This window comes from Rhinolophus sinicus, linkage group LG02, assembly GCF_036562045.2.
Source record: "Rhinolophus sinicus isolate RSC01 linkage group LG02, ASM3656204v1, whole genome shotgun sequence".
Taxonomy (NCBI): Eukaryota; Metazoa; Chordata; class Mammalia; order Chiroptera; family Rhinolophidae; genus Rhinolophus; species Rhinolophus sinicus.
In genome coordinates, this window is record NC_133752.1 from 149,517,441 (window position 1) to 149,544,021 (window position 26,581).

The following is a 26,581-nucleotide window of genomic DNA, read 5'->3' on the forward strand; positions in this document are numbered from 1 at the left end:
TCAAAATGTCTAAGAAATATGGGTGGGGCAAACACACAGCGCAAGAGGTAAAGTGATACAAAATGAGGCTGGAGAAAAAAAGCAGGGTCAAGTCACTTGTCATGAGCCAAAAGAGTAGCCTTTGAAGGGACTTAAACAGGAAACGACAGAATAACAATGATAATACATTTTTATGGCTCTTTTAACTTTCCTGACACCATCCCATTTTATCTTCACAATAACAGTATCTAATAGATCCCAGTAAGGAAGTAGGACACATACCACAGATTAAATCTGTTTTTCTTTTTTAAGATTCTTTGTTTCCCTCTCATTTTTAAAATTATTAGTTTCTGTATATTGAGAATGTGTCAATAATCACCTTGAATAATGCATTAATCATTAGAAACAGAGCCTCCACACCACTTCCACCCCGCCTAAGAAGGGTGGATGAGGGTACCCTGAATCACTCAGAGACTCTGCCCTGGGACTAACGCACCCTGAGTCACTGAGGAGAGCATACCTCAGAAGGATGGATGATTAACCTCACTCCCTGGGGAAAGGCAGGAAAGAATGAGAATGTTTGCATTTAGAGTCTGGAAAAGGGGCCACCTGCCTGATTCCTAGGGGTGGATTCTAGGAGGGAGAGATGTTGGGGGTTCTGGATCTATGAAGTGGCCGGCATCTGAACAGGTCCTGACCCCAAGCTTCCTGGGCCACCTGGCATGAGGAAAATGGCGGTGCATGGGGCTGAAAGAGCACAGGACCAAGAGCTCTGCCCTGAGAATCCAAGTGGCTATCTCAGCTGAGCTGAACCAGCCGAGTGGCTGATGCAGGAAGCGGGCTTAGCAGTGGGTCAGCGTTATGGGTCATAGGGTAAGAAGCAGTTTTCAACAGCACCCTGTGAGGTGCTGAGACGCAGCAGCCATCTAGGAGGCGCTGCCCTCTTGGGTGTGAAGCTGCACTGACTACCATTCCTTCTGCACTATCTGTATCCTAGGGAGTCTTGGACAATTCAGGAGGAACGAGAAACCCCCAGAGGAAGATAGTGGACTTCCTTCTGATAAGGCGTGTGGGGACAGATCTGACTGGAACATTCACTGCACGTCACTGAGACCATTACACTATCCAAACCCAGCAAATGAAAGAGCAGAACTGGAATAAAACATTCCACGTTCTTTCCATTATGCTGTGGTCCTCACTGGGGAAGGAACTTTTAAATCAAAAAGGGATAAAATAGAATAGACCCCACCCGCACTCCACACCCACACACACAGAGGCTCGAGGCCTATTTAATACGTATATGGTTGGAAATGTCCTATTATAGCGTTCCAAAATGTTCCTGATTTCCAAAACTGGTTGTAAGTTCATGTCCCTTTGAATTTCCACAATACTTTGTTTAGAACTTTCTTACATGCCTATTTACTTTACCTTTTATAATCCTGATTTGTATACCTTGTCTTATCTCTCCCACTATAGTATAAATAACTTGAGGCCAGGGGCTGGTCTCAATTCATCTTGTTATCTCTGGCAGTAATTGGCTCTGGGACTTATTGCCTGCACCCAATATTTTGGTTAAAATAAATAATTAAGATCTTGTCTGTGTCCTCACATCTACCAATAATAGTGGGTAGCAAGGAAAAACAAAGGCCAAAAAAAGAAAAAGAAAAAAAAAGAAGAGATACCAATTTAAAGAATATGGTTAAATGTTCAAGTGAAAAGCCTACTTATTTGTGTATCTTAAGCCATACAAGTTTTAGGCAAAAAATTTGTGCCTCTAAGAATTTTCATATAATTACATGAGGTCATTCCCAGGTCTCTATCCTTGAGAGGAGTTATCAGAGGCTTTAGAGAGAGAGGATAAAACACAAGGGTTTTCTTTTGTTTCATTTTAACTCAGTTATATACACACTTAGACAATCTCAAAAGCAAGACTCAACTTAGAAGAACTGTGGTGAAAAGGGTGTGGGACAACTAACAAAAGCAGCATATGTGTGTGTGTATATATATATATATACATACTGGAATACTAGGGAGCAAATACCCTCTAGCAGAATAAACAGCAATCACAAGAGTAATCCAAGTTTGGGGAAAACATTGGGTCTCCAGAACTTCTTATCAGGACAAGCTAGAGAATGTCAACACATAACCATATTCATAAGCTGGTATGTCTTCTCCCCTAAAAGGGCAATAGGTAAGGGTCTGGGGTAAAAATAATGTGGAAACTAGGCCAAGAAGGAACATGTAAAAGGTGAGATTCTACTCTGAAGCAGGAGACAAACACAGTTAAGTGAAAGATAGTAGAACAAAGTCAAAGGATAAAAAACAAATACACAAAGGTCACAAATAATCTCAAATACACAAAGACAGAATGGAATGCTCACCCCAATGCCATCAAAAACAGAAGCTTCAGTAATGTCATAAAGCAAAAGATGCGGGTCCAAGAAATGAGATGCCACTGTTGAACTTCAAGGGCAATTCTAAGCCAGGGGAAAGAGTGGCAAAAGAGCTAAGGCAGGGCTTTTCTCAGGCCCTCCTAGTTTCAACACCTTAATGGGCTGCTGTGGAGACCCCATGTATGATCAGCTTGCTGGTGAACTGCCAAACGGGGCACTAGGTCGTTGAGATCTTTTAGATTGATAGAAATTATCTTTAAACCGCATTGTGAACAACCCTTACATAGAAATATTAGCATGAAGAATTCTGATTAAAAATGAGCCCTTCAATCTATCCACACTCCTTCTCAAAATGCCACTAGAATGTCTAGGAAGACCTGTAGCAGGGCAAGAACACAACTGGCTCAGACAAATACAGGAAGAGAGATGGCACCAAGAGTTGTCTCTATGAAAATAATAAAAAACTGATAGATTAACTGTGAAAAAAAGAATGGAAACGTAATCCTAGTAAGCCAAGTGACTTAGCTTTGAACAATATTTATGTAATCATAATAATGTAAACACTGAATGCTGACTTCACAACAAAAAAAGTAATATATTGAACATACAGCCCAAAATGAGTATAAAATGGGAGATGTGAAGGAAGGAGAAAGGGGGAAAGGAAGTGCGTGGTGCCTGTGTGGCTGAGGGAAGAACATGTAAGAGAGAAAAACTCTAGTTTTTTATAGGAAGAAATGTATAAATAATGCCTCAAGTTGAAAATAGTCAGGACATACTGGTAAAATGCTGCTTAGATTATACAGAGAGGTAAGTGCCAGAACAGTTAAAAGAGTTGAAAGAAGATCTAGCTAGGGAAGAAGAGGGCACTGCTTAATTTTGTTGTTGTTACAAACCTCCTAATGCCATTTGATTATTTAAAATAGATGGATTAATTTCACTGTAAAATAAAAATTAAATAAGAGAAATGCTAAATCTCAGATGAGAATCACCAGACTCTGTATAGTCTCTTGAGATTTAGTAGATCTAAACTAAAAGATTAATTGAGGGTGGAAACAAACTGCCATGACCAATCAATCACTCCCCAATCTGTACAGTAATCTGCTTCTTTCGTTACCTGACACCTCCATCTTCACAGATGTTTACGAAAGGAGGTACTGGAAATTCTGAATGTTCTTTCTGTTCAGTTCCACAAACATTTGTAGAGCACCTACTATATGCCAAGCCCTAATGCTAGAAACTGGGGACATGAAAAATAATTATAAAAATAATAATAGAAAAAGAATGTTCCGGATTTTAAAGACCGTAAGAGTTCAATAGGGGGGAGTTAAGATACAAGAACAAAACCATAATCTATGGGACAGAGAGAGCTTTTTAAAAATGCACCTCAGATGACGGGAGTGGGGACTTTTTTCGATAGGGCTAGTCAAGGAAGGCTTCTCTGTGGAAGTGCTAGCTAAGCAAACTCAATAGGCTGAGGAAGCCAGCCAGGGGGTCTCGGGCGGACTAACCAGTCTTGACCCAGGCTGTCCGCCTCCCAGTGTCTCAACAGGACCTGGGACACAGGGGGCACTTAGTAAATGTGTTGTGTTGGCCTGAGGTTCTGTCAGTAACTCCTGTTATCATTAGCATCAACTCTTTTCTATTAAAGCGAGTTGAAATTATCAGTTACTTGTATCCAAAATGGCATCTTAAAAATTAGATCACGGGATCAGCCCAGGGGAGTCGCCTCCCTTAACACAAAACCTTCCATTTTCCTACAACTCCAAGGTTTCCAAGAGTGACTAATTTACAGAGGAGTTAGAATATGTGGGGTTTGAAAATTCTATTCTTTGGACCATGCCAAAAGGAGAGTTACTTTCTGGCTCCTTCTCCCCTTAAGTCTGCTAACTGAGGCATGTGGGAAGCTTTATATCCAGGCTCTAGTAGCTTCCAACTACTGAAAGATGTTCAATGGGCAATCTTTTCAAAGAGCATATGGCTCAGAATGAAGAGATGTGAACTTATCACACTTTCTTTCCTCCCAAGCCTCCCATAAGCGAGCATCTTGAGGCCCTGAGTATGATTTTAACCTTTACCAAGATAAGAATTTTTCATATAGCATAACCCTTAACTACCAGATAAAGTTTGGTTTTTGTTTAACTAAAGAAACGACAATCAGTTCCACAGTTGGGAGGTTTACGTGATTTTCAAGGGTAATTCTGATACATCAGATTTTTGTCATACCGTGGCTTTGGAGTTGAAGCCCTGTGATGCTAGTGAATTACATTACGCTTATTATTAACCAAAACTGTCCTTAGTCAATTCCCACTAATTCCTAAGTATTTTCTATAATCGTGTTCTCTGCCATATTTCCCCATTCTCCTTGTTACATTGTTAATTTTTTTTCTGAAGTCCTATTTTAAAGATTTACATAACATTTGAGAAAAGAAATCTAAAATATACATAAATAGGCAACCCAAGATAACTCCAAATCAATTCCATACAGAAAATCATTCACAAAATGTTTAGACCATATACATTTTTAGGTAAGCATGTGCACATAATTGTTCTAGTAATACAGTGTTGTAGGCAGTGTTAGCTTTTTATTTCAGGAGAGATTAGTGGAGGATGTTACTTGTATACACTACACTCAGACAGCTACCCTCACAATGAAGTGTCTCCCAACTGGAGTGAATGAAATCTAACAAGGAAAGAGTTTGGATGAGGTTGAATCCCTCTAGAAGTAAGGAGTAGGAAACTCCTACCAAAAGTGGTAAAATTGACTTTCATTTAATTTAATTCTATATCAGACATTAATGTAATTCATTAAGTTTAAAAATTTCATTCCAATGCCATTTAAAAAATCAAACTAAATGCCTTTTTCGAAATTTACAAAGATGGAAGGGGTACATAGGCCACGGGGTAATCTCTTCTTTTGCTACAGAACCTATGGAATGTAGATTATGCAGGCCTACAACCGATCCCTTTTGGGGAAAGACATGAATAGATTCAAGAACAAAGGTGGGCAAAGAAAGTAATAAACATGAATTGAGAGAATTTACCACTAAGAGACGTCACTAAAATATACAACTACTGTAAGATAGATTGAACTGAGAGGAAGGAGTGAGATATACAAAGGAATAGTGAATAAAGAAACGGTATTAACTACCGTTAACTACATAAAACAATAATTGATAATTGAGGGCTATGTACACAAGTGGGTACTAAAACGTAAGCTGGGCAGCGATGGTGTCAACACTAAAGCATTTTTAAAGTCCTTGTGTTCTTTTGGAGAAGAATTAAGATGTCTGATTATTCTAGACAGTTTAGATTTTTTAAAAAGCCTTAGGATAAAAACACTACAGGGACAAAGGGAGTTACTCATGATGAAAGGAACAATTCACAAAGAGAGAATAATTCTTAATTTGTGTGTACCTAGCAACATAGCTTTAAACCTATAAAGCGAAACTTGACAGAGCTACAGGGAAAACTGACAAACCCTAAGTAATGATACCGATTTTTCAACACACTCTATCAGAATTGATACCTCAAACTGTCAAAAAGTTAGCAAGAATAGAAAAGATCTGAACAACACAATTAACTACTTTGAATTAACAGACCAGAACCATCCACTCAACAAATAAAACACAAATAGATGAGTTCTAGAATTTGCCAAATCCTAGGCATGTCTTAACAAATAGCAAAGACTTCATTTTGTTACAGGCATGTTCTCTGACCACAGTGAAATTAAGAAACTCTTATCTTAGGAAAGATGACAAAAAATCTGAGCATCCAACTCAGGAAATTTAGAAAAAGTACTAAACAGTAAACAAAAAGAATATAATAAAGAAAATATATGTAGGAGGTGAAAATGATAAATCAGAAAATAAAGACATGCTGGGAAAAAAAATCAACAAAATCGAAAGCCTGTGTTTCGAAAAGACAAACTTCTGAGAAGACTTGATCAAGAGGAAAGAAAGAAGAGATACAAGTAAACAATATAAACAAAGCAAAGGCTTTAAAAATAAAGAGAATAGTGTGAATAACAAAAACAATAAATTTAAGAACTTGAACAAAATAGATAATTTCCTAGAAATATTAAACTTACCAAAACTGGCTCTTGAAGAAACAGAAAATGACAGAACCAGGTGACAGACAAGAGAAGGGATGGAGATGCTGAGGATGATTCTTAGGTCTCTCACTTGTTGGGCTGATTATGCCTGTGAGTTCTGTTTACTCAGAAGGAGGAAACAACTATAGAAGAGAAGAACTGGAGCAGGCTGGACGTCGTTTCAGTTGGTTTCTTGTTTTTTGGTTTTTGTTTGATGTGTGTGTACGTGTAGGGAGGGGTTGGTGGTGGTGGAGGGGTGGTGTGCACGAGTCATAAATTTAATGGCTAGTCTGGATGTGTTGCAATGGACGCTCCTTTAAGACATATAAATAGAGATGCTAAGTATGCAGTTGGATCTATGGATCAGGAGAGATCTGGGTTGAAGATACATATCTGGGAGTTACCTGTCTTTAAACGATAATTAAAGCCACAGGTACGGCTGAAATACTCTAGGCAAACAGAGCGCTGGTTCTCAGAGTGTGGCGGTCCCTGGATCAGCAACCTCATTGCCACCTGGGAACTTGACAGAAATGCAAATTCTCGGGCCCACCCTGACTCCACTGAACCAGACACCCTGAATGGAGTCCTGCAATCTGTGTATTAATAAGCCCTCTGGTGATTCTGATGTGGCTAACGTGTGAGAACCACTGATATGGAGCGAGATGGCAGGAGGGCGTGGCGCCTTGCCCTGAGAACCCCAACACTCAACAGAAGAGGAGAAGCCTGCAAGGGTGACTAAGAGCCACTGGGGACAGGGGAGTAAGAACATGAGGAAAGCGTTTCAAGAAGTAGAGTGGCAAATACTACTGAGGTACCCTTCTGAGGGCTCCAGAAAGGCTGGAATGCGTTGAGGAGTGAGTAGGAGTGGAGAAAACAGAGGAAGTATGAACAGTTCTGAGCGGTTTGATCATAAAGGGGAGATAGCGGGTAGAGATGGAAGAGGCTGACAAGGGAGGACTTTTAAAACCAGGACAGTGATGAGTATGACGAGCTGCTGAGGGGAGAATCTGGTTCCGAGCGAGAGAGTGACTGTGAGAGCCACGGGGCACTGACAGGCGACGGCACCCTGAGGGGACAACGCACTGTCTGCCTCAGCAGGACGAGCATTTTACTACTGACTGTTCAGAACTGCGACCATGTGACAATAAAGCAGACAACTCATTGTTGGTGTTATTACTACTTTTCCAATTTCTCCAGATCCTGCACATCTTGTTGTCTGCACTGAGGGTGGCCAGTCCCACTGCCCTACTGAGGGTGGCACTGGGTGACAGCACAAGGTTTCTGAAAAGGGAGAGAGGATGGGGCTTAAAGTACAGGTTGAAGGACTGTCGTTGGATAAGAGGGACTGATCACGTTTTTAACCAGAAGGAAGAAGGTAAACAAGATGGGCACAGATGTGGCAAGTGTGAAGTCTGGTAGCAGAAAGCTGCAGGAACTACCATCCAATGGCTTCTGCTTCCCCCATGAGGTCATCCGCAAGGCCACCCCTACTGTCCGATGGGTATATCACATTCTCTTGACCGACTGCAAGGAAGCATCTGACGTGTCAAATCATACTCACTAAGCACCTTTCCATTTGTGATTTGGCTCCCCCTGGGGCAAGAATGTGTTGACCACACACACGTGTGTATGTCCCAGTGGTTTCTCACAGTAAATTGATAAACTGGTTTTCGAACATGGTTTGGTTTCTATGTAGCCTGACTACAGATAATAGGTCATGTTCCTTTTTATAGTTACATTTCTTATGGAGTTATTTTTCCAGCATCCGATTGCTTTTGACTAAAGTAAATCTCCCGGCCTCAGGGACATGGGCCAGAGCCACAGCTAAGCAGCCAGTCAGAGCGCTGCCCTTCTCTGTCATGTCTTGTTCAGCAAAGCTGGCTTTCATTAGCTGTCACTGGCCCAATTTCTACCTCTTCTCTCTCAATTCATTTCTATATTCATGTTCATTAAGGTATTTTAAACTGGCTGTCACTACACTGACCTATTAGTTTTTGTAGGGAGGAATTTCCAAGGATAAAGCAGGCAATAAAACAAACACCTATGTTGGTGTACCACCATTATTCCTTTACTTATTCCATTATTCACCCAACAAATATTTACAGACTATATACCCTGTGCAAGGTTTGGTATTAGAACTGTGGGGGATGCAAAGTCCTTAAGGCATTTATAATCCAGAAATAAAAGCAATTAGCTCCACAAAGAACAGGCTTATGGAAATGAACTGTGATTGCGGGGGTGGGGGGGTGGGGGGGTGAGGGGAAGATTAGAAATAAAGAAAAAAATTCCTTATAGTAAAAGTGATTAAAGCAGAAATAGGCTATCAAAGGAAATCCTAAAATCTGAGTAACTTGAAAACTATGATGACGTAAGAGAGACAGCCTTGCCTGGTTACAGGAACCCCTCTGGAATTAAGCACAAAAGTGACTCAGGACTTTCTGATACGTAAAGAACATGCCAGTTTCTCTACAGAAGGAATAAGTCGGGCTGTGAATTAATTTAAAAATGTATTTAGGGTTCTTGATCCCAAGTCGCCAGGTACTCCAGCCCTGCGTTGCCTTGCAGTACTGAATTTGTCCTTCCCTCTAATCTTTGCTGCCCTCGCTCCCTCCATCACAGTCCATGCTCAGGCATAAATGAGACGCAGTTTTTACATGCCCTGGAATTCTCTGCCACTGAATCATGTCAGCTATGCACAGACACACTACCACCCAAGCTCTGTGTAAATGATTTGATGACCTTGGGAATTTTAAAAGTGCCTAGCACACAGCAGATGCTCAGTTAAGATTCATTTCCTCCTTTCTTTCCTTCCGTTTTTTCCTCTCCCATGGTGAAGGAAGGAAAAAAAACAGGAACCAACAAAAGACAGATTTCCTTGAAAAACAGCATTTTTTAGGTGTAAAAACACTGAAAAGGTTTAAACCACTTCTCGCTGCCTACCTTGTGTCTGCGGGATGTAAGGAGACAGGAGTTTTGACCTTTTCTTTTCATATCCCTTCTGTGTGATGTCCCCTAAAATAGCAAGAAACAGAAATAGGTTATGTATTATTCTTACACTGTGGTTGTTCACTGTAAAAATAAAATTAATTACAGAGTGTTACAGAATTACCACATAGATAGCAGGACAAAAATGTATAGTTCTTTGCCAGGCATTTTGCTGTGTGTGATTTCCCACAGGCTTGGAGCTGGCTTCTTGTGGAAAATTGTATGGCTTGTCCCTACACTAACCTAGCACAGCAATATGCTGTATACTATGTCAGAGGTTCCCGAGTTCCTAGGCAACCCCCGTTTCCTTGGTATTTAAGATACCCCAAAATGGAATGCTGCAAGGCCAGCAGATAAATGATCTTCTCTCCAAAGTTTCCATTTGACCAAATGAATGCAGTTCAGTTCTATTGTTGTATAGATCCACATAAAATAAAAAATCATAGTTAAGGAGAGATGTCAAGATTCAGGCACTGGGATGGGATATTTGAAAGGCCCTTCTGCACCCTAGTACCTGTCTGGGAACCCGGGGCTGAACTCCCACATCCTCTCCCCTTGGTTCCTGGTCTGTATTATTTTATATACATGTTAAATAAAAAAGTATATATGAAGCACACAAAAAGTACACACACAACAAATGCAATAAGAATAAACTAATTGTTAGAGGAGAAAATGTGTGGTTGAAGTATCAAGAGATGTGCTCGGTACTAAAGAAAGGGTAGAAACTGGATGGGTAGAGAGCAGGAGCAAAAGGAACGGGAATGCAGGAAAAGAAGAGGCCATTCAAAGATGGAGGAATACATCTATATACACGTGGGGACGTGACAGGATAGAACACCGTTTTCCAAAAAATAATCCTTTTAGTCAGAGAAAACTATTTAAAAGTCAAGATTTAGTATAAAAAGCAATTTATAAATTGAAATTTACAACATTTACTTATTAGTCAATTAGTGGGGGGCGTGGTGGAACATATATTTTGATGGATACAGAGATTTGAAATCAAGACTGATGAATGTCAGTTGCTGTTGGCCTCAGCATCTGACCGATGGAGTAAACGGGGGACAGGTAGCATGGTGGGCTGGCTTCAGAGGGGAGTAACAATTGCAGAGTGCAGCAAGTTCACTCTTTCTGAGGAGAATGGGACCAAGGGTAGAAGCCAGAGAGATTAGTTGTCCCAATGCTACTAGTGATGTGGGCAAGTTAGTAGCAGCTTAAATTAAAGATAATGGTAGAAGGGATGGAAAGAAGTGAATGAATTAAGAGAGACATTAGGGAGGAAAACTGAACAGGATTTGATGACTGGTTGGATATAAGGTGGAGAAGAAGCTTTCTCTGGCTTGAGCAACCAGGCCGATGGTGGTGATATTCTCTGACAGAAATACAGCAAGAAGAGCCATGTTAGTGTACTGCAGTAAATGAGTGTTGAGCTTAGGAAAGGCCTATGAGACACACGAGAGAAGATGTTCAGTTAACAGATGGATGGATGTAGAACTCAGCAGAGATACAGATTTGGAGTCACCAGGATATAGTTGAAAAGTAAATTGATACAATCTCTGTGGAGTAATTTGGCAATTTCTATCAAAATTTCGATTCAGCAACTACAAATTTCCAGTAATTTATTCAATGATAATATTCACACAGCTGCACAAAAATCAATATAAGAATATTCCCTTACCCATTCTTTGTAATGAAAAAACTGGAAGGACTCTAGATGCTTAACTTACATTAAAGACCATCTGTATCAGCAGCTTTCAGCAGGAGTGACTTTTGCTCCCCAGGGGACAACTCACAATGTCTGGAGACACTTTTGTCACAACCGGAGGAAGGGGTGTTACTAGCATCTAAGAGACAGAAGCCAGGGATGCTGCTAAGCATCCTGCAATGCACTAGACTGTCCCATAACAGAGAATTGTCCAGCACAAAATGTCAATAGTGATGAGAATGAGACACCCAACTCTACATTAACAGGCAGGTATCCCAAATGCCTTGGCACACGAAGGTGCCTAAAATATGTTAAGGGTAAAAGGCAAGTTGCAGAACAGCAGGTATAATAGGGTCTAATTTTGTAAAAAAGAAAAAAAATAGTAATAGATATATTTGTGTATATACATAAAACAGTCTGGAACACTATATACACACACACACTATACACACACACACAATTAATATTTATCCTTAGGGGGACAGGATTATGGGGGGGGGTTCAGTTGTTCTATATACTTTAATAGAGGGTCATTTAAAAAGAAGCCTGAATGATTTGTATAATCTCAAACATGTATGTTTAAGAATGAATGGCTCTGTACATATATATTTGTTAACAAGATAGGATGGTCACAGTATGTAACAGAAAAAAGGCAAGATACTAAACAGCCTATACAGTATAGTCAATTTTTAGAATAACTATTTTTACATACACGTGCATAGAAAAAAATGTGGATTTTTACACACCAATATATTAACAATGGTTAGCTACGGCTCTGCAAGATTATCAATTGGTTTTAGCTTTTTCTCCTTTTTGCTTGCCTGTATTTTCTATTTTTTCTACAACGAACATCCATTATTTCAAGAAACAATAAATATTTTAAAACTGCAATCATGACTATTTATTAGACTGAACAAATTTAATCACAATGGGCCTTCATCTCTGTTTCTCTAGTGAAATAAGAGAAACCCACAGTGCATTTTTTGGAAATAAAAAACCAAATCTTGTCAAATTAGCAAACTACATCCATCTGTTCATTAAGATATTTTAAATTGGCTGTTACTGCATTGACCTACTAGTTTTATAGGGAGAAATTTCCGAGAATAATGCAGAAAATAAAATAAGGACCTCACTGAAATATGTTGGTATACCACCATTATTCATTTATTTATTCTATTATTCATTCAGCAAGTATTTACACAGACTATATATCCTGTGCAAGGCTTGATATTAGAACCTTGGGGGATACAATGTTCCAACAATACACACAACTATCAGAGATGCGGGAATCTACCAAGGAAACCTTCTTAGAAACAGGAAATCATGCCTTTTTTGGCAAAAGAAACAATAGAGCATTCTCCTATCCCATTCCCAAGTCACAAGCTCCCCTATCACCCCACTCCCCACACACACACCCACTCCCTAGAGGACACAGACACCACCTCTGCTGGCTCAGAACACTTCTGATAAAGCGAAAGGCCTTTAAAAGCTTTCTTCAGTGCCGAGTCTCATTCACTGCCAATAAATGATTGTGGGACAAACGGTTACACCTTGTATCTTGGACATTAATCAACCATTTCAGTCAAGAGAGTCTAAGCCATGTCAGCTCCCCTAGACCATGACTGAGCGAAGACAGTGGGCGGCCACAGGAGAAGACGAAGTGCAGCGAGAACCTGAGGTGTACGGTGAGGAGCCATCTACTAACTTAAATATGCCCTCCCCCTTCTCTCCGACTACAAGGCCCTTCTCACAGGTCACCTCCTCTGTGAGACCTGCCACCACGTGTGGGTCGCTTCTTCCTGGTGACCTACAACGCTGCACACACTTCTGTGAGAACCCTTAGCACAGCACTGGTATTTTAATTATGTTTACATGTCTGTGTCCCCACTAGACTGTGCACGGAGGGCAGGGACTGTGCCTTGCTCTTCTCTGTAGCCCGCCCACAGCCTGGCACAATAGGTACTTGTTGAACCAAGGACTGAATGAATGAATAAAATGGAGGCAGGGAGAGAACAATAAGTCACAGAGACATGTGTACTTGGGTGGAAAACTGGAAATGGGAGAAAAAGAGGTCTTTACGTTAGCAGTTGCTGCAAGGCCCAGGGAGAGAAATTTAGGGAACCAAGTTTATTGAAACTTGACAGCTAGACCTCAAAGGTAGCCAGACAAGCAACACTTAGCCTGCCCGCAGAGAGGAACTGTACACACACAGCTGGGCACTAACAGCCGAAGGAACCCCACAAGGGATCGCTGTATCCTCCAGCCGGAGAGTGAGACCAGACAGAAGGAATTTAGTTTCCCCACATAACTGAATTTATTTTTCCACATTTCTGTCGCTGCCCAGCTGTAGTCTGTGCTTGTATCATTCTCACCACCTGCAGTTAAGCAGTTTTTGCTGGACTAAAACTATGTTTTTTAAACTTTTTTTTTTTAATTGGGGAGTATTGGGGAACAGTGTCTTTCTCCAGGGCCCATCAACTCCAAGTCGTTGTCCTTCAGTCTAGTTGTAGAGGGCACAGCTCAGCTCCAAATCCACTTGCCGTTTTCAATCTTTAGTTGTAGGGGACGCAGCCCACCATCCCATGTGGGAATTGAACCGGGAGCCCTGTTGTTGAGAGCTTGCGCTCTAACCAACTGAGCCATCCGGCCACCCCCTGCCCCAATTTTTAAGGATCACTTCTTCAGTACAAATTCCCAGGCCCCTCCCAGGAAGATTCTGACCCCCTAAGTCTGGATGGACTAAGACCCAGATACCTATATTTCTAACAAATACCTTCCAACGAGTCTTAAAAATCGAGCACGTTTGGAAATTGCTGCAAGAAAGAATCCTGTGTGGAGCGTGCTAGGCAGCTGTGCTGACTTAATGTGAGGAGGGTAGAGAGAGGAGGGGAAGAATGTCGTGTGGCTGATACAGCCTCCAGGGAGTGAGGGAGCAGGGAACCTCAGGAGCTCGCAGACACCAGCCACACCATGGCTTCTTCGTCAGAACAGATTTGTTTTGCCATCTGGCATTCAACGAAAAGGAGTGCCACAACTGTACCTGTATACAATCTGCATTAAATGGCACAGATCTAAGTTAAACCTGTTGTTCAAGTTTTTTTGAGAACTAAACAAATAAAGGGAGGATTAGCCTTCCCCTCCCACTAGGGTACCGTGTTTCTCCACTCCACCCACGTGTTCGCTTCCAGGGGTCTGCAGTGCCTGGCAGGTGTACAGGGACCGAGCCTCAGAAGAACCGACCCAGAGGCAAGCCCGGAGCAGTCGGGGACCCACACGACTTCAGAGCGTTGCTTCGGCACTACCACAATCTTGAATAGCCAACAGCAGACATGTGGAAAGATGCATGTGTGGGGCAGAACAGAAAGGAAATGTCTTCCCAACTTCTCTCCTCACTACCGCGGATTAATGAAAGCGGCTTGGCACAAGGAGTCCACAAATCATCTTCAAGCAGCCTGACAAGGGACTGGGAGCAGGCGTGTGTGAGCCTCCCAGCCAACCCCAGCCTCCGCAGGTCAGCGGGCATAGGAAGAACAGTCCTACGAATCAGGTGGCCATCCAGTGTGTATTTGGTCAGTGAAGCGGCACCGTGCTGCGGAGAAGAATTTAAGAGCCTGAGCTTGACAGAACCACATCTGGAGCACAGCATTCCCACTTCCTGGCTGTCTGACTCTAGTGTTACTTGACCTGTTGATAAGTCTCGGTGTCCATGTCTGTAAAATGGGGAGCAATAGTATGTACCTTGCAAAATTTTTATTGTGACTAAAAGGACTTAGTAGTATAGAGTCTGGGCTACAGAAAGTACCAATATCAACAACCTTTTACTGAAAGCCTACTAAGCCTAGACTACTGGCCAGATGGGGGTAGGAGTCAGAACTATGCCCCCACAAAGGAGACCGAGGCAAATAAGCACTACTAAAACTGCATACGTGCCATGGGAGAGATGCACACCAAATGCAGTGTGGAACCCAGAAGAAAGCATCATGATCTCTGCCTGGCTAGGAAAAGAAAAGTTTTAGAGAGCGGGTGACATTTTGGTTTGGGTCTGGCCTTTCATTCCAATATCAGAAATATGACATAAACTCTCCATGATGCAGTCACTTAGTGGTTTACTGGTTTTTCCTCTGCTGCTGACTGGCTCTGTGTGGATATGGCCATGTTTGGTAGTTCTTTTAGGATTCTTATCTCCCAGAGAGGGGTAGGGCAACGTTAAATAATTTTCATATATGACCTTGTGCAGCAAGCACCTGGAGCGATTAGGTGCTAAATAAACACAGGGTTTGGGAAATTCTGGAGGGTCACCAGGTTCTATCCATATGAACTTGATGGACACAGAGCGAAGATTACAGCTCCAGCCATAAACTCTTTCTGCTCTAATTGAAATAAAAAGGTACGTGCCACTGCAGCCCTGCCTCAAAGCCACACCTATTCAGTCAGAGGTGGCAACGGCTGGGGACTTTGGGGATGCCATGAGAAGTAGTTTTGAGCACTGAATGGATGACATGCAGTGTTAAGAAAGATGAATACAACAGTATCTGTGTCTTCAAGAAGGTCCCGGTCTAAACAAATAATTACAGTAAAAGTGACAAGCCTTACACTAGAGATTGTGCGCAAAGTCCAGTGGGAGTACAAAAATAATGGAGATAAAATATAATACTCAATAAGAATAAATACCACACCTTGAGGGCTTACTATGTATCAGTCTCTGTTCCAAGAGCCTCACAACAGCCCTACAAGGTGTTATTATCACCATTCCCATTATACAGGTGAAGCTACTGAGGCACAGGAAGTTGCAGCTACTTGCCACAGTCATACCCAGTCACTGCTATGATCAGGATTTGAACCCACGCAGACCTGGCTCTGGGCCCCTCTTCTTAAACTTTTATTTATTTTAGGTGTGTTTTTCCAGGGTCCCTTAGCTCCAAGTCAAGTAGTTGTTTCAATCTAGTTGTGCGGGTGCAGCTCACACTGGCGCCTGTGGGGATTGAACCAGCAACCCGGGTGTTACGAGCATCGTGCTCTAACCAACTGAGCTAACCGGCTGCCCCCAGGGCCCCTCTTCTTAAAAACTACCCTATATTCATTTTCAGAGAGGAGCTCCAAATTTGGCTTCAGAAAGACTGAGACAACTTCACAGAAGTTGCTCTTAGGTTGAGTCTTGAAGGACGACTATCAGAGGAGACAGACAGTGAGGACGAAGACAGTTTCTGGAACCCACAGCTGTGGGGAGAGTGGCATGCTGGGGCCAAGAGAAGGATATAAAAGCTGTAAATTCAATCCCTGATGCACAGGATGCTGGCCCAGCCAAACAGGAGACTCCACTCTTTGTGCCTTGACATGGAATCTTCAGACACTTGGAATTTAGGGCTGATATTTATCCCATAGGTCACCAGTTTACAGCCCTCTTCCCTCTTCGGTAAATGTCTCTATATAACACAACCATCATTCTAACTTTTCAAAATATTCTGACATCCATTCGTTTAATTTGCCTCAAAATCTTCTTCAATAAACAAAAGGTATCACCTTTACAACAGAACAAGAAACTAGGATGTGAAAAGATAAATGTCTTCCTTAAGGATACACAGCTAGACTAAAATCTGGGTCTCTGGCATTCTCGTATTGTCTGTCCTTTGTTCATTGTTTATTTGTAGGTGACCCCCTAATCAGATGCAATGGAAGTATAAAACTAACCCCGTGTTCATAAAATGAACAACATGGGATAAACAATTTTTATGACTCACTCCAAAATACAGATAACCTTCCAGAAGGCATGAAAAATCCCACCACCCCACAACAGGACCCTGTGTGGATTATCTCTTAATCATCCTTTAAATGAGACAGCCAGCTGTGGCAACTGTGTCCAAAGGCAGTTATACAACAGTCAGCAAGAAGTCATTAGACATCATGACTAAACTTCAGCTAACAGACAATATGGCCTTTCCTTTTTGTTAAGGAGTCATTAGGAAGGAAAGAAATGAAACGAAGAAGAAAATGTTCTATACTCATCACCTTCAAATCTGTAAGTCTACCGAACAAACCTATTCTATCCTCTACATATGAATCCTGGACCAGGAAGGTGGTACATGTTGGCTATGGACAGAGATGGGGAGTAGGGCTGGGGTTATGGCTGTTGGTACATGGGGATATAAGAACACACACAAAGAAAGAGCCAAGAGTATAGCTGAGTGTGAATGAGGTCAATCTTTGCAAAACTGAAAAAGGCAGAGGATTTGGATCATATCCAGGAGACACTGGCGAGAAGGAAAAATTTTTATTATTAAATGTTATCATGTTCTCCTTACAACAGTAATTCCATTCAATGAATTACATGTACCAGGCACCTATTCTCCAATCTTCCTCCTTCCAGAGGTGACATAAATAAAAGTTCACAAACACAAAATAAAGGCTCAGTCACACGAAATGATGGCCTTACCCCTGAAACCAGTGACAAAGCACTGGGGCACTTGTCTTTTTCTACCTATTTTTCTTGCCAGATTTCAACTGAAAGTGGCCAAGAGGACGCCAAAGAATTAAAAACCTTGAATTATCTTTAAAACTCTCTGTAGTTTCTTTCTACACACAGGTAGAATGACTCCTGTGTTGAACGGAGGGTGAAAAGATACAATATTTTTATAGCTGAGCCAGAAATAAACCTCTGTTAAAATATTTCAATCTGTTGAAAGACAATGAGAATTTTCATTTTATCTAATTTTTCTTTTGGAGAAAAAACAAACAAACCAGTGGTTCTAAATATCTTCAAATGGCAGCCTATAAAAGTTGTAATTTCTCTTCTTTTAACTCAACCTTACTAATCTTATGAAAGACTTGCAAGGAAATTAACTTCGGGACATTCAAATTCCCATCCTCAGTAGATGTCCTCTCACCTCATTTAAAACAATAACTAGACATTTTCCACGTCAAGAACTTGAGAATAAGCCCAGAATGCTTTCTCCCAAAACTCAAATCATAGAATTATTTTGGCTGCACGGTTCTGTTTTCTAGGTCAAATATATATGACTTCTTACAGATGGTATTTCACCTAAGGCACCAAGCAAGTTCAAACAAATAAAAAGCAGCAGAGTAAAACACTTGAAACACACTGAGAAACTGAACTCTAAGTCTGACGACACTATCAGGCAGCTGGCTAAATTAACCCATCTAATGCAAAAGGTATGTTCATCTGTTCATTAGAAAAACTATGTCTGCAAATAAGAAATTTGTTATACAAATGACCTGAATGTTTAAACAGGGCAGGAGGAATCCCCGGAATGGACCAGTTGGTAGGAAAAGCCCGGATTCTAGCCTAAGGCAGACCTGGGTTGGGACCCTGAGTTTGCCATTTACTGGCTCCCTGACAAGTTACTAAACGTCTCGGCCTCAGTTTCATAATAGGTGAAACTGGAATAACTCCTTCCTTGAGTGCTTAGGATGAGTCTTGAATGAGGGAATAAATGCAAAAGTCCCTGGCACATAGCACACATTCAACTAGTTTTCGTTGACACCCCTCCAGCCCCAGCCCCACCCTTACGTCCTAACAATAACTTTCTCCTTAAAAGGGTTATTTAGGAAATTCTGAGTTGGTAGGTTTTCATTTAAAAAAAAAGAAAAGAAAAGGAGGAGGAGAGACTCCATTACATGTCTCTGAAGACATGATAGGGGGCTAAATCCTCAGCAGTAAGAGCCAATGCGAGCTGTGCTAGTGCCTTTGGGTGCTAACACTCTACAAGAAGGAAAAGTGCCATCAAGGAGGAGGTGCAAATATCTCAACCAGAAAAGAGCAGAGATTAGTTAGAATGAATGTGTGTAAATGTACGTGAATAAAACAGTGCCATTATGCATGAACCAGGAGCACACACATCTAACTATGGACGTTGTTATTTTAATTTAGGGGAAACTGCAAATGCTCGGGGGGGGAAAAACTCCCAGGGAAAAAAAGTCAGGAAAAAAGATAATTTTCTTTATGGCTTCTACCCGACTTCTATCTTTAATTTTCCTCAGAAAATTAGAAAACTGTTTCTTGCAAGAACAGCAAGGCATATTGAATTATTCTGCCTTTATTCTGGCATTCATCAGAATAATTTTTTAAAACTAGGCAATAAGTAAGTAATAACAATCACTGAATATGAATTGGATAGTGCATGTGCCAGGCATTCTTAATCAATGGTGTAGAAAAAAATAACAAGTGATCAAAAATCTAAGTATGCCCTCTTGCAAATGCAGGAACAAAGTAAAAATTTTTAAACAGATGAAGATTTTTGCTGGCAGCTGATTCCTACTACTCTGGAAACCAAAGATGCACATGGCAAAATGTAAGTAGGGAGAATACTATCACTGCTACAGGATGTGGATCAGAAAATAAGCAACTCATTTAGGCCAGGGTAGAAAGGGCCCTGAGACAGAAAGGGCCCATGAGACAGAAAACAGATTATCTTTATGGGTTTGGCATAGATTTATAACCTCAGACTCCAGGTGTCAGGAGACATGTTTTCCCTCCCCGGTTGTGCTCCAAACTAGCTCTCTGCTCCCAGGCAAGCCGCTGTACTTCTCTGGGCCTCAGTTTCCTCATCTGTAGGAAGGAGGATCAAATGAGCGCTAAGGTTGCTTTTGGTCCATGATTAATGAATGTCACTTGGCCTGGCACTGTTATGTGTGGCAAGTCAGAAACAAGGGAAGATACCCAGCAGGCAATAGAAAAGATAAGGCCTAGGACAGATAAAGAGATTTTCACTATCAGTGTAGGAGGTGGCAGCTGAAGGCTTGGGTGTGAACGACGTCATCAGAAGGAATGCAGCCTGAGAAGAAAAGGCCAGAAAAGGAATCCTGGAGAAAATTAACATTTAAAGATTGGGCAGAGGAAAAAGATAATACGGGGACACAGCGGAAGACCAAGAAAAAAATGGGAGGAATGAGAGAGAAGGGAGTGGAGAGAGAGAAGGGAGTGGAGAGAGAGGAGAAGATGAATAACGTACACTGTCACAAATGTGATATAAGGATTGAAAACTACTTGCTGGATTTGGCAGCTAGATCACCAGTGGCCCAGTTAAGAACAGCTTTAAGGAACAGTAGAGGAAAAAGATTATTTCGAGTACTGACGAATGGATAAGAGGTGAAGTGAGAGTAACATATCTTTCTTTTAACATGTTTGTTGTAATTGAACAAGACATGGTACAGTAGCTATAGAAGTTTACATAGTCAAGGAGAGTGAGTCTTTTCTGCCTTTTTTCTTAAAGATGGACATATATTTATGTTACATAGACAGAGCTACCAGAAAGAGGCTGAAACACTGATTCAACCAATAAATACTAAGAACTCCTATTTGCAAAGCACTATTCAGAGGTATAGGACAGAAGATGGACATGGTCCCAAAATTTATCCTTGTGGTCATGAGGTGTACAGTCTCCTCCAGCAGAGAGATATATCCCAAAACCATGATATAATTAATGACTTAATTACAGGATTGAAAAGGTTTGATAAGGGCTACACAGAGGTTGTCCAGGGGCTGAGGGCTCTGACAGAGAATTCCGCAGGTACACTGCTCAGCGTAAACCTGCAGGCAGGCTCAAACCTCAGAAATGACCTCGTCTGGCCAGCTGGGGAATGTTACTCTGAGGAAGTGATATGTCAGCCGAGTCCTACAAAAATTGAACACGTTCAAATATTTTGATAAATGAAACAAAAGCTGGGGGCGGGGGCTGTGGGCCTGCAGTGGCGGGCTAAGCACATCCCCTGTGACGACCTGGTGTGGGGTGGGCCTGGGCAGGAGGGCAGCACGTGGACATGAGGCAGGGAGGGGGCAGGGCCCAGATCCCACAGGGCCCTGGAGCCCATCAGAAGGAGCTGGGATTCTATTTTTAAGTGAAAGAGACAGCCATTGAAGGGCTTTAAGCAGGAGAGTAACACCATCAAAGCCAGCAAAGGAACCAAGTAATAAAGACTGAAGTTCCTGGAAAGATTAGAAGGAATGAGCTGGAGAGCCAGCTTCACAACGGGTGGTCTGCCTCTGGTCCCAAGCCCTTGACTACTCGCAGCGACCTCTCTAAGGCTCTGCGCAGAGGGACTGAAGAGCTGGAAGGAGATGGGGTTTCAGGAAAGATACCGAGTGCCCGAGGGGAATGGGGGAGGCCCGTGCTCTGAAGCGGATACAGACAGCAGTCCCAGCGCTGCCAGTTGTTAGGCAGCTGTGTCTGAAAAAGTTAACCACGCTAAGCCTCAATTTCCTCAACTGTAAGACAAACATTATAGAACCTACATGTTATTACGAGGATTAAAGAGATAATACATGCAAAGTTCTAGCACAGAGTCAGCCACTCAATGACATCTGCTACTCAAATGGAAGAGGGAGTTAACTAAGGAAACGTGGAGGGTGTCGGGCACTGCTGAGGCTTCAGGGAGACGAGAGGGCGGAACGCTTAGTGGCACCAATGTCCAGTTCTGTGATTTTCTCCAGCAGTCCCTGGGGAAAGGCTGATGGTGTGAATAATTGAGAAGTAGGGTTTAATAGGAAATAAGGGTAGGCAGGATGATGGGATCCAGGCTAGCAAGTACTTATTAATCAAGAATCAATAGATAATACTTGTTGAATACTGATTTGCAGTGCTATCAACCTAACTTCTATAACTTTTTAAAGTTTCTATGGGAAATACACTCAGGATTCATCTTGGGATGGCAGAACAAACCACCCTCAGGATGAAATAACAGGATTCCAAAAGGAGAGGTGAAAGGAATTGGGGAAAGGAGATCAGGAGGATATGTTATATAAAGCTTTCCTGCTGAGCTAATTCTCCTCTTCTACTTTCCATCCCGGCCCTTCTTTGCTCACTTTGAACCTACTCAGGACCAAAACAAACAAACAAACAAACAAACAAACAAACAGAAACTATTAAAAACAAAAGCCATGAAAAAGTGATAAAGAATAGGTAAAACTGAAGATTAATTTACATTTTAAACACTTAAAAACTGAAATTTCTTGGGCATTTCCTCCTAAAGGTGTGGGGGGGGAGCATGGGTGGCGACAGGCTACAAATGAAGAGATCTTTGCTGGTGCAGGGAACAGCTTTGGGGTACCTGGTAATGGAAGTTGAGGGAGGACTCGGGTCTGTGAAAGAGTGATTGAAGGAATGGATTACTAGGGAGGAAGGCAGAGAGAGGGAGAGGGAGAGGAAAAAACTGTCAGCAGCAGAAGTGGGAAGGAAAAGGGGGTTCCTAAACCCAAAAGGGTACACCCAGGATCAGACATTCATAAAAGACAGCCAGATGCTCTTGCCAGTTCCTCTTTTATGGTGGCAAATTTAAAATAGCTGGTGGTTCTATTTTTAAAGATTAAATAAAAACAACCTACGCCCCTCAATGCAGCCTCAGCAAAAGAATAAATGTTAAATGTTAATAATACTCTTAGGAAAAGAGGCTCCCTGAGCAAGGGTGGGGAAAGGAGCAAAAGGATAAAAATGGTCTTTGTAACAGCTGACCACGGCATTTCAGCAGTGTCCGTGAGCTGATATCCTTAGCAGGTAAAAAAAGTAGAGTGAAACAAAGAAATATGATGAGCTGCTTAAGGATTCTTATAAATGCCTTGTAACTTTATAAACACCTATCCACCACCGTTTAGGAGCTATATATAACTTTTGGTTTGGCTGAGGTTTGGCTCTTTCAGTAATGTGTGTCTGCTGTTCCCCTAGAGATATTTAAATCTCCAATATCATTACCTAAAGATCTACTTCTTTCCTGCAGTTTCACTTGGAAGGGAAAAAAAAAAAAAAAAGAACAACAAATTCCTTCCTAAAATAGCAAAGACAACAATGCGAGGAATAATACTTCAGAGTTTGAACAGATATTTCCTGTACTTCAATGTACTAATCACAATCAAAGTTAGGAATTAAAAGGAAAAAAACACTACTGCTACTTACCCTCAGTAACAATGAAAAACCCAGTACCACATTCTGTCCCTATCCTCACCCCCCAAACAACAACAAAACACCGCCACATGTTTAAATATAATATTACAGAAAAAATAACAAACTTTGAATGCTGTCACTATACGGAAATGTGAATATTAAGCAGAATAAACATTCCTCAGAATGACAGTAGTGGTAATAAAAAGAAAAGCCATTATTCAAGAAGAAAAACTATAATGAAATGATGAATATATTCAATTATGTTTAGGTGTTATACTATAGACTTAGAAATTTAAAAACTTTATTATTAAAATTCTTGCATTAAAAAGTTTGCCTTTGTCAATTTGAAATACTATTTTCTTATTCCCTTTCCCGTTTGAAACAAGTGTTTTGTAATGCAGTTTTTTCAGAATGAAGCTTTTTAAAGAATGTAATTATAATGTTTTAACAAAACCTGAAAGATGAGGAAACATCATTATAAAAGCCAAGCATAAAGAAAAAAACCCCAAGCATAAGCAGTTTGTGTGCCTAGGGATTTAAGGAGAAACAAGTCTCCCCATCATCTCTTCTTTTGTCTTCCATAATAAAACTTTTGACTGGGCAAAACACCCACTCAGGATAAAGACCACATTTCCCAATCCCCTCACAGCTAGTTGTGGTCAAATAACTAGGAACCAGCAAATGTGGTCTGGACAGAAAGAACGCGTGCAACTTCCAGGTCCTGCTCTTACCGGAAAAGGGCACGTCCCCTTTTTTTCTCCCTGCCTGATGGCTGAAATGGGATTGTGGAAATCAGCCATCTTGGACCAAGGGTAACGACCAGATCCAGGGATGGTGAAGGAACAAGATAGAAAGATCCTGAAGTACAAAGACCGCAGGAAGCAGAGATTTCAGACTAGTGCAGGTTATTAAATTACATAGAAATCACCTTCTATCTTGTTTAAGTACGTTATTTGGGGTCTCTGTCACACGTAGTCAAACCATAACCCCAAAAATAAACAGTAAATGAGATGATTTCCAGTCACCTTGCTACTTGGTATCCCCACCAGAACCACAAATGATGGTATTAAAACTCTTAAAAAGGTAATTTAACTGTTACCAAGGTGAGATATACCCTTATGAACTTTAAATGTTAATCTTCTTGATAAATCTTTTTTCACACCCAGTCTTACACCAATAGATTTTGATCTAGGCTGAATTCTCACAAAGTAAATCTGGCTTATTCATTTGAAATCAGAATATTGCAAAGCAACTCTTAAAACTAACGTAAAATTATCAAAGTACACAGATCAAGGGCCTTGAACTGGATTCATCAATGCATTGTGCTAGTGTTACTACATCTGATACATGCTGTTTCCATGAAAGGTCTTAGCACAGTCAAAACAGCATTTCTACACTGTACTTGCGTTTATTTTTATTCTTGAAATTAAACAGCACCCATTTGACATGCTGAGTTCCACCATCGAAATATTATCTAGGTAAACTATCAGTTAAAAATAGACGTGTGAACACAAATTCCAATTACTAATTTGCCAATTGTTGAAGGACTACAGCCTGGAAATAAGCAAGCTGTGTGAGGAATGATGTTTTCCCTCTGTTTTCAAACTAAAAGCTTGCTGTACCAGAGCCATTAGTAATTCCAGGAAATTCTCCAATCTTCGACCAGACCAATGCTGCTTTTACTGATTATACTCAATCATGCTTCAGTATAAGACTCTGTTTGGCCAAAAAACCCTTCACCTTAGCCAAAAGGTTTTAACACAACTGAATATATGGCTAATAGGTATAGAGAAATGTTCTTTTCAGTAATAGAAAAAAATAACATCAAGTAAAGGAAAGAAGAAAGATAAATCATTGGAAAAAGCTGATTTGGTAAAAGAAGATTATATATATATATATATTTTTTTTTTTTTTAATTTAAAGATTTTATTGGGGGAGGGGAACAGGACTTTATTGGGGAACAGCGTGCACTTCCAGGACCTCCTCCAAGTCAAGTTGCTGTCCCCTCAATCCCAGCCATGGAGGGTACAGCCCAGCTCCAGCAGCTGCTGTTAGCTGCAGGGGGCGGAGCCCACCATCCCTTGCGGGAGTCAAGGAATTGAACCAGCAGCCTTGTGGTTGAGAGCCCACTGGCCCATATGGGAATCGAACCGGCAGCCCTCGGCACTAGAAGCATGGAGCTCCAACTGCCTGAGCCACCGGGCCGGCCATAAAAAAAAATTTTTTAATGTTTAAAATTTTATGGATCTTCCATTTCTATGTGATGCTGGAAGTCAGACACATCCATCCATACTGTTAGCCTGGCTCATCACTCATCAGCTACGTCTCGTTGGACAAATTATTTAAGGTTCCTGGGTCCTTGTTTGTTCCATCTATAAAATGAGGAAACCCAAACTTGCCTCACAGGACTGTTAACAGGATTAAGCGAGACAATGTACATAAAGCCCGTGGCAGACGCAGCAGTCCGGCATGGACACTCAATAAATGCTAGTTCCTCTCTCCCCCGAGTCTGCCCCTACCACCAACCATCAAAATCTCAGAACAAATTACAAATGAAAGGGTTCTCATGTAGGTTGCATTCCTTTTTGCAGTGTGTGATATTTATGTTGAAAATCAGCTAAAAACACTTCCATGATGAAAATATACATTCACAGAAAAAATTTATACATGTATGTTTAGAAGCATTATTCATAACCAAAAAGTAGAAACAACCCAAATGCCCATCAACTGATGCATGGATAAACAAAACATGGTATATCCAAAGACAGGAAGATTATACAGCAATAAAGAGGAATGAAGTACTGATACATGCTACAACATGGATGAACCTTGAAAACATTACACTAAGTGAATGAAGCCAGTCACAAAAGGCCACATTTTATATGATTCCACTTATATGAAATGTCCAGAATAGGCAAATCCAGAGAGACAGAAAATAGATTAGGAGTGAGGGGGGAGGAAGATGGGAAGTGCCTGCCAATGGGTATGGGGTTTCTTTTGGGGGTTATAAAAATGTTCTAAAAGTGGATTGTAATGATGGTTGCATAACACTATGAACTTACTAAAATACATTACATTGCATACTTTAAATGGGTAATTGTATGGCGTGTGAATTTTATTTCAATGGAGCTTCTTAAAAAAACCTCACTGTTTCTAAAATGTAATAAATCAAATCATAACTATTCAAACTATACTATCATGTAGAAAACAGACTGCATTAGTGGGTATGTGTATATAAACTTCTAAGTCATTTATAAGAAGTTTTAGCAGTTCATCATTTTATTTCTGTCTACTCGTTACATACAATGGATAGCTTATCTCCCGGGCATCTAAAATAATACCAGCTATGTACCACACTTGGGAGAACGGAGAAGAGCCACTCAATTTTCTGTAGCACTTAAATCTCTTGTGGAACTCTAACTGAGATATATTATTTTTAAACAAATAGAACATTTATGAAAATTAACCACTACCAGACCATTAAGCAAATTATAAAAATATCAAAGAACTGATATCATACAGTCTACTTCATCTGTCAACAATG

The 26,581-nt window shown here is 41.0% G+C and overlaps 1 protein-coding gene across 6 annotated transcripts in view; it reads right to left on the reverse strand.

Annotated features, from left to right (window-relative positions):
* Positions 1-26,581, reverse strand: part of DIP2B (disco interacting protein 2 homolog B) — a 220,793-nt gene that overhangs the window by 114,963 nt on the left and 79,249 nt on the right. For 5 of the 6 annotated variants that reach the window (XR_012493969.1, XR_012493968.1, XM_019724579.2 and 2 more), the window contains exon 2: positions 9,403-9,474. The exons of the other annotated variant lie outside the window; for it this stretch is intronic. Coding sequence is in view for 3 of the 5 variants with exons in the window: in XM_019724579.2 (XP_019580138.1) it covers positions 9,403-9,474 (72 nt within the window). In the remaining 2 variants the exon portion in view is untranslated. The remainder of the gene's footprint in view (positions 1-9,402; positions 9,475-26,581) is intronic. 6 annotated transcript variants of the gene reach the window in all.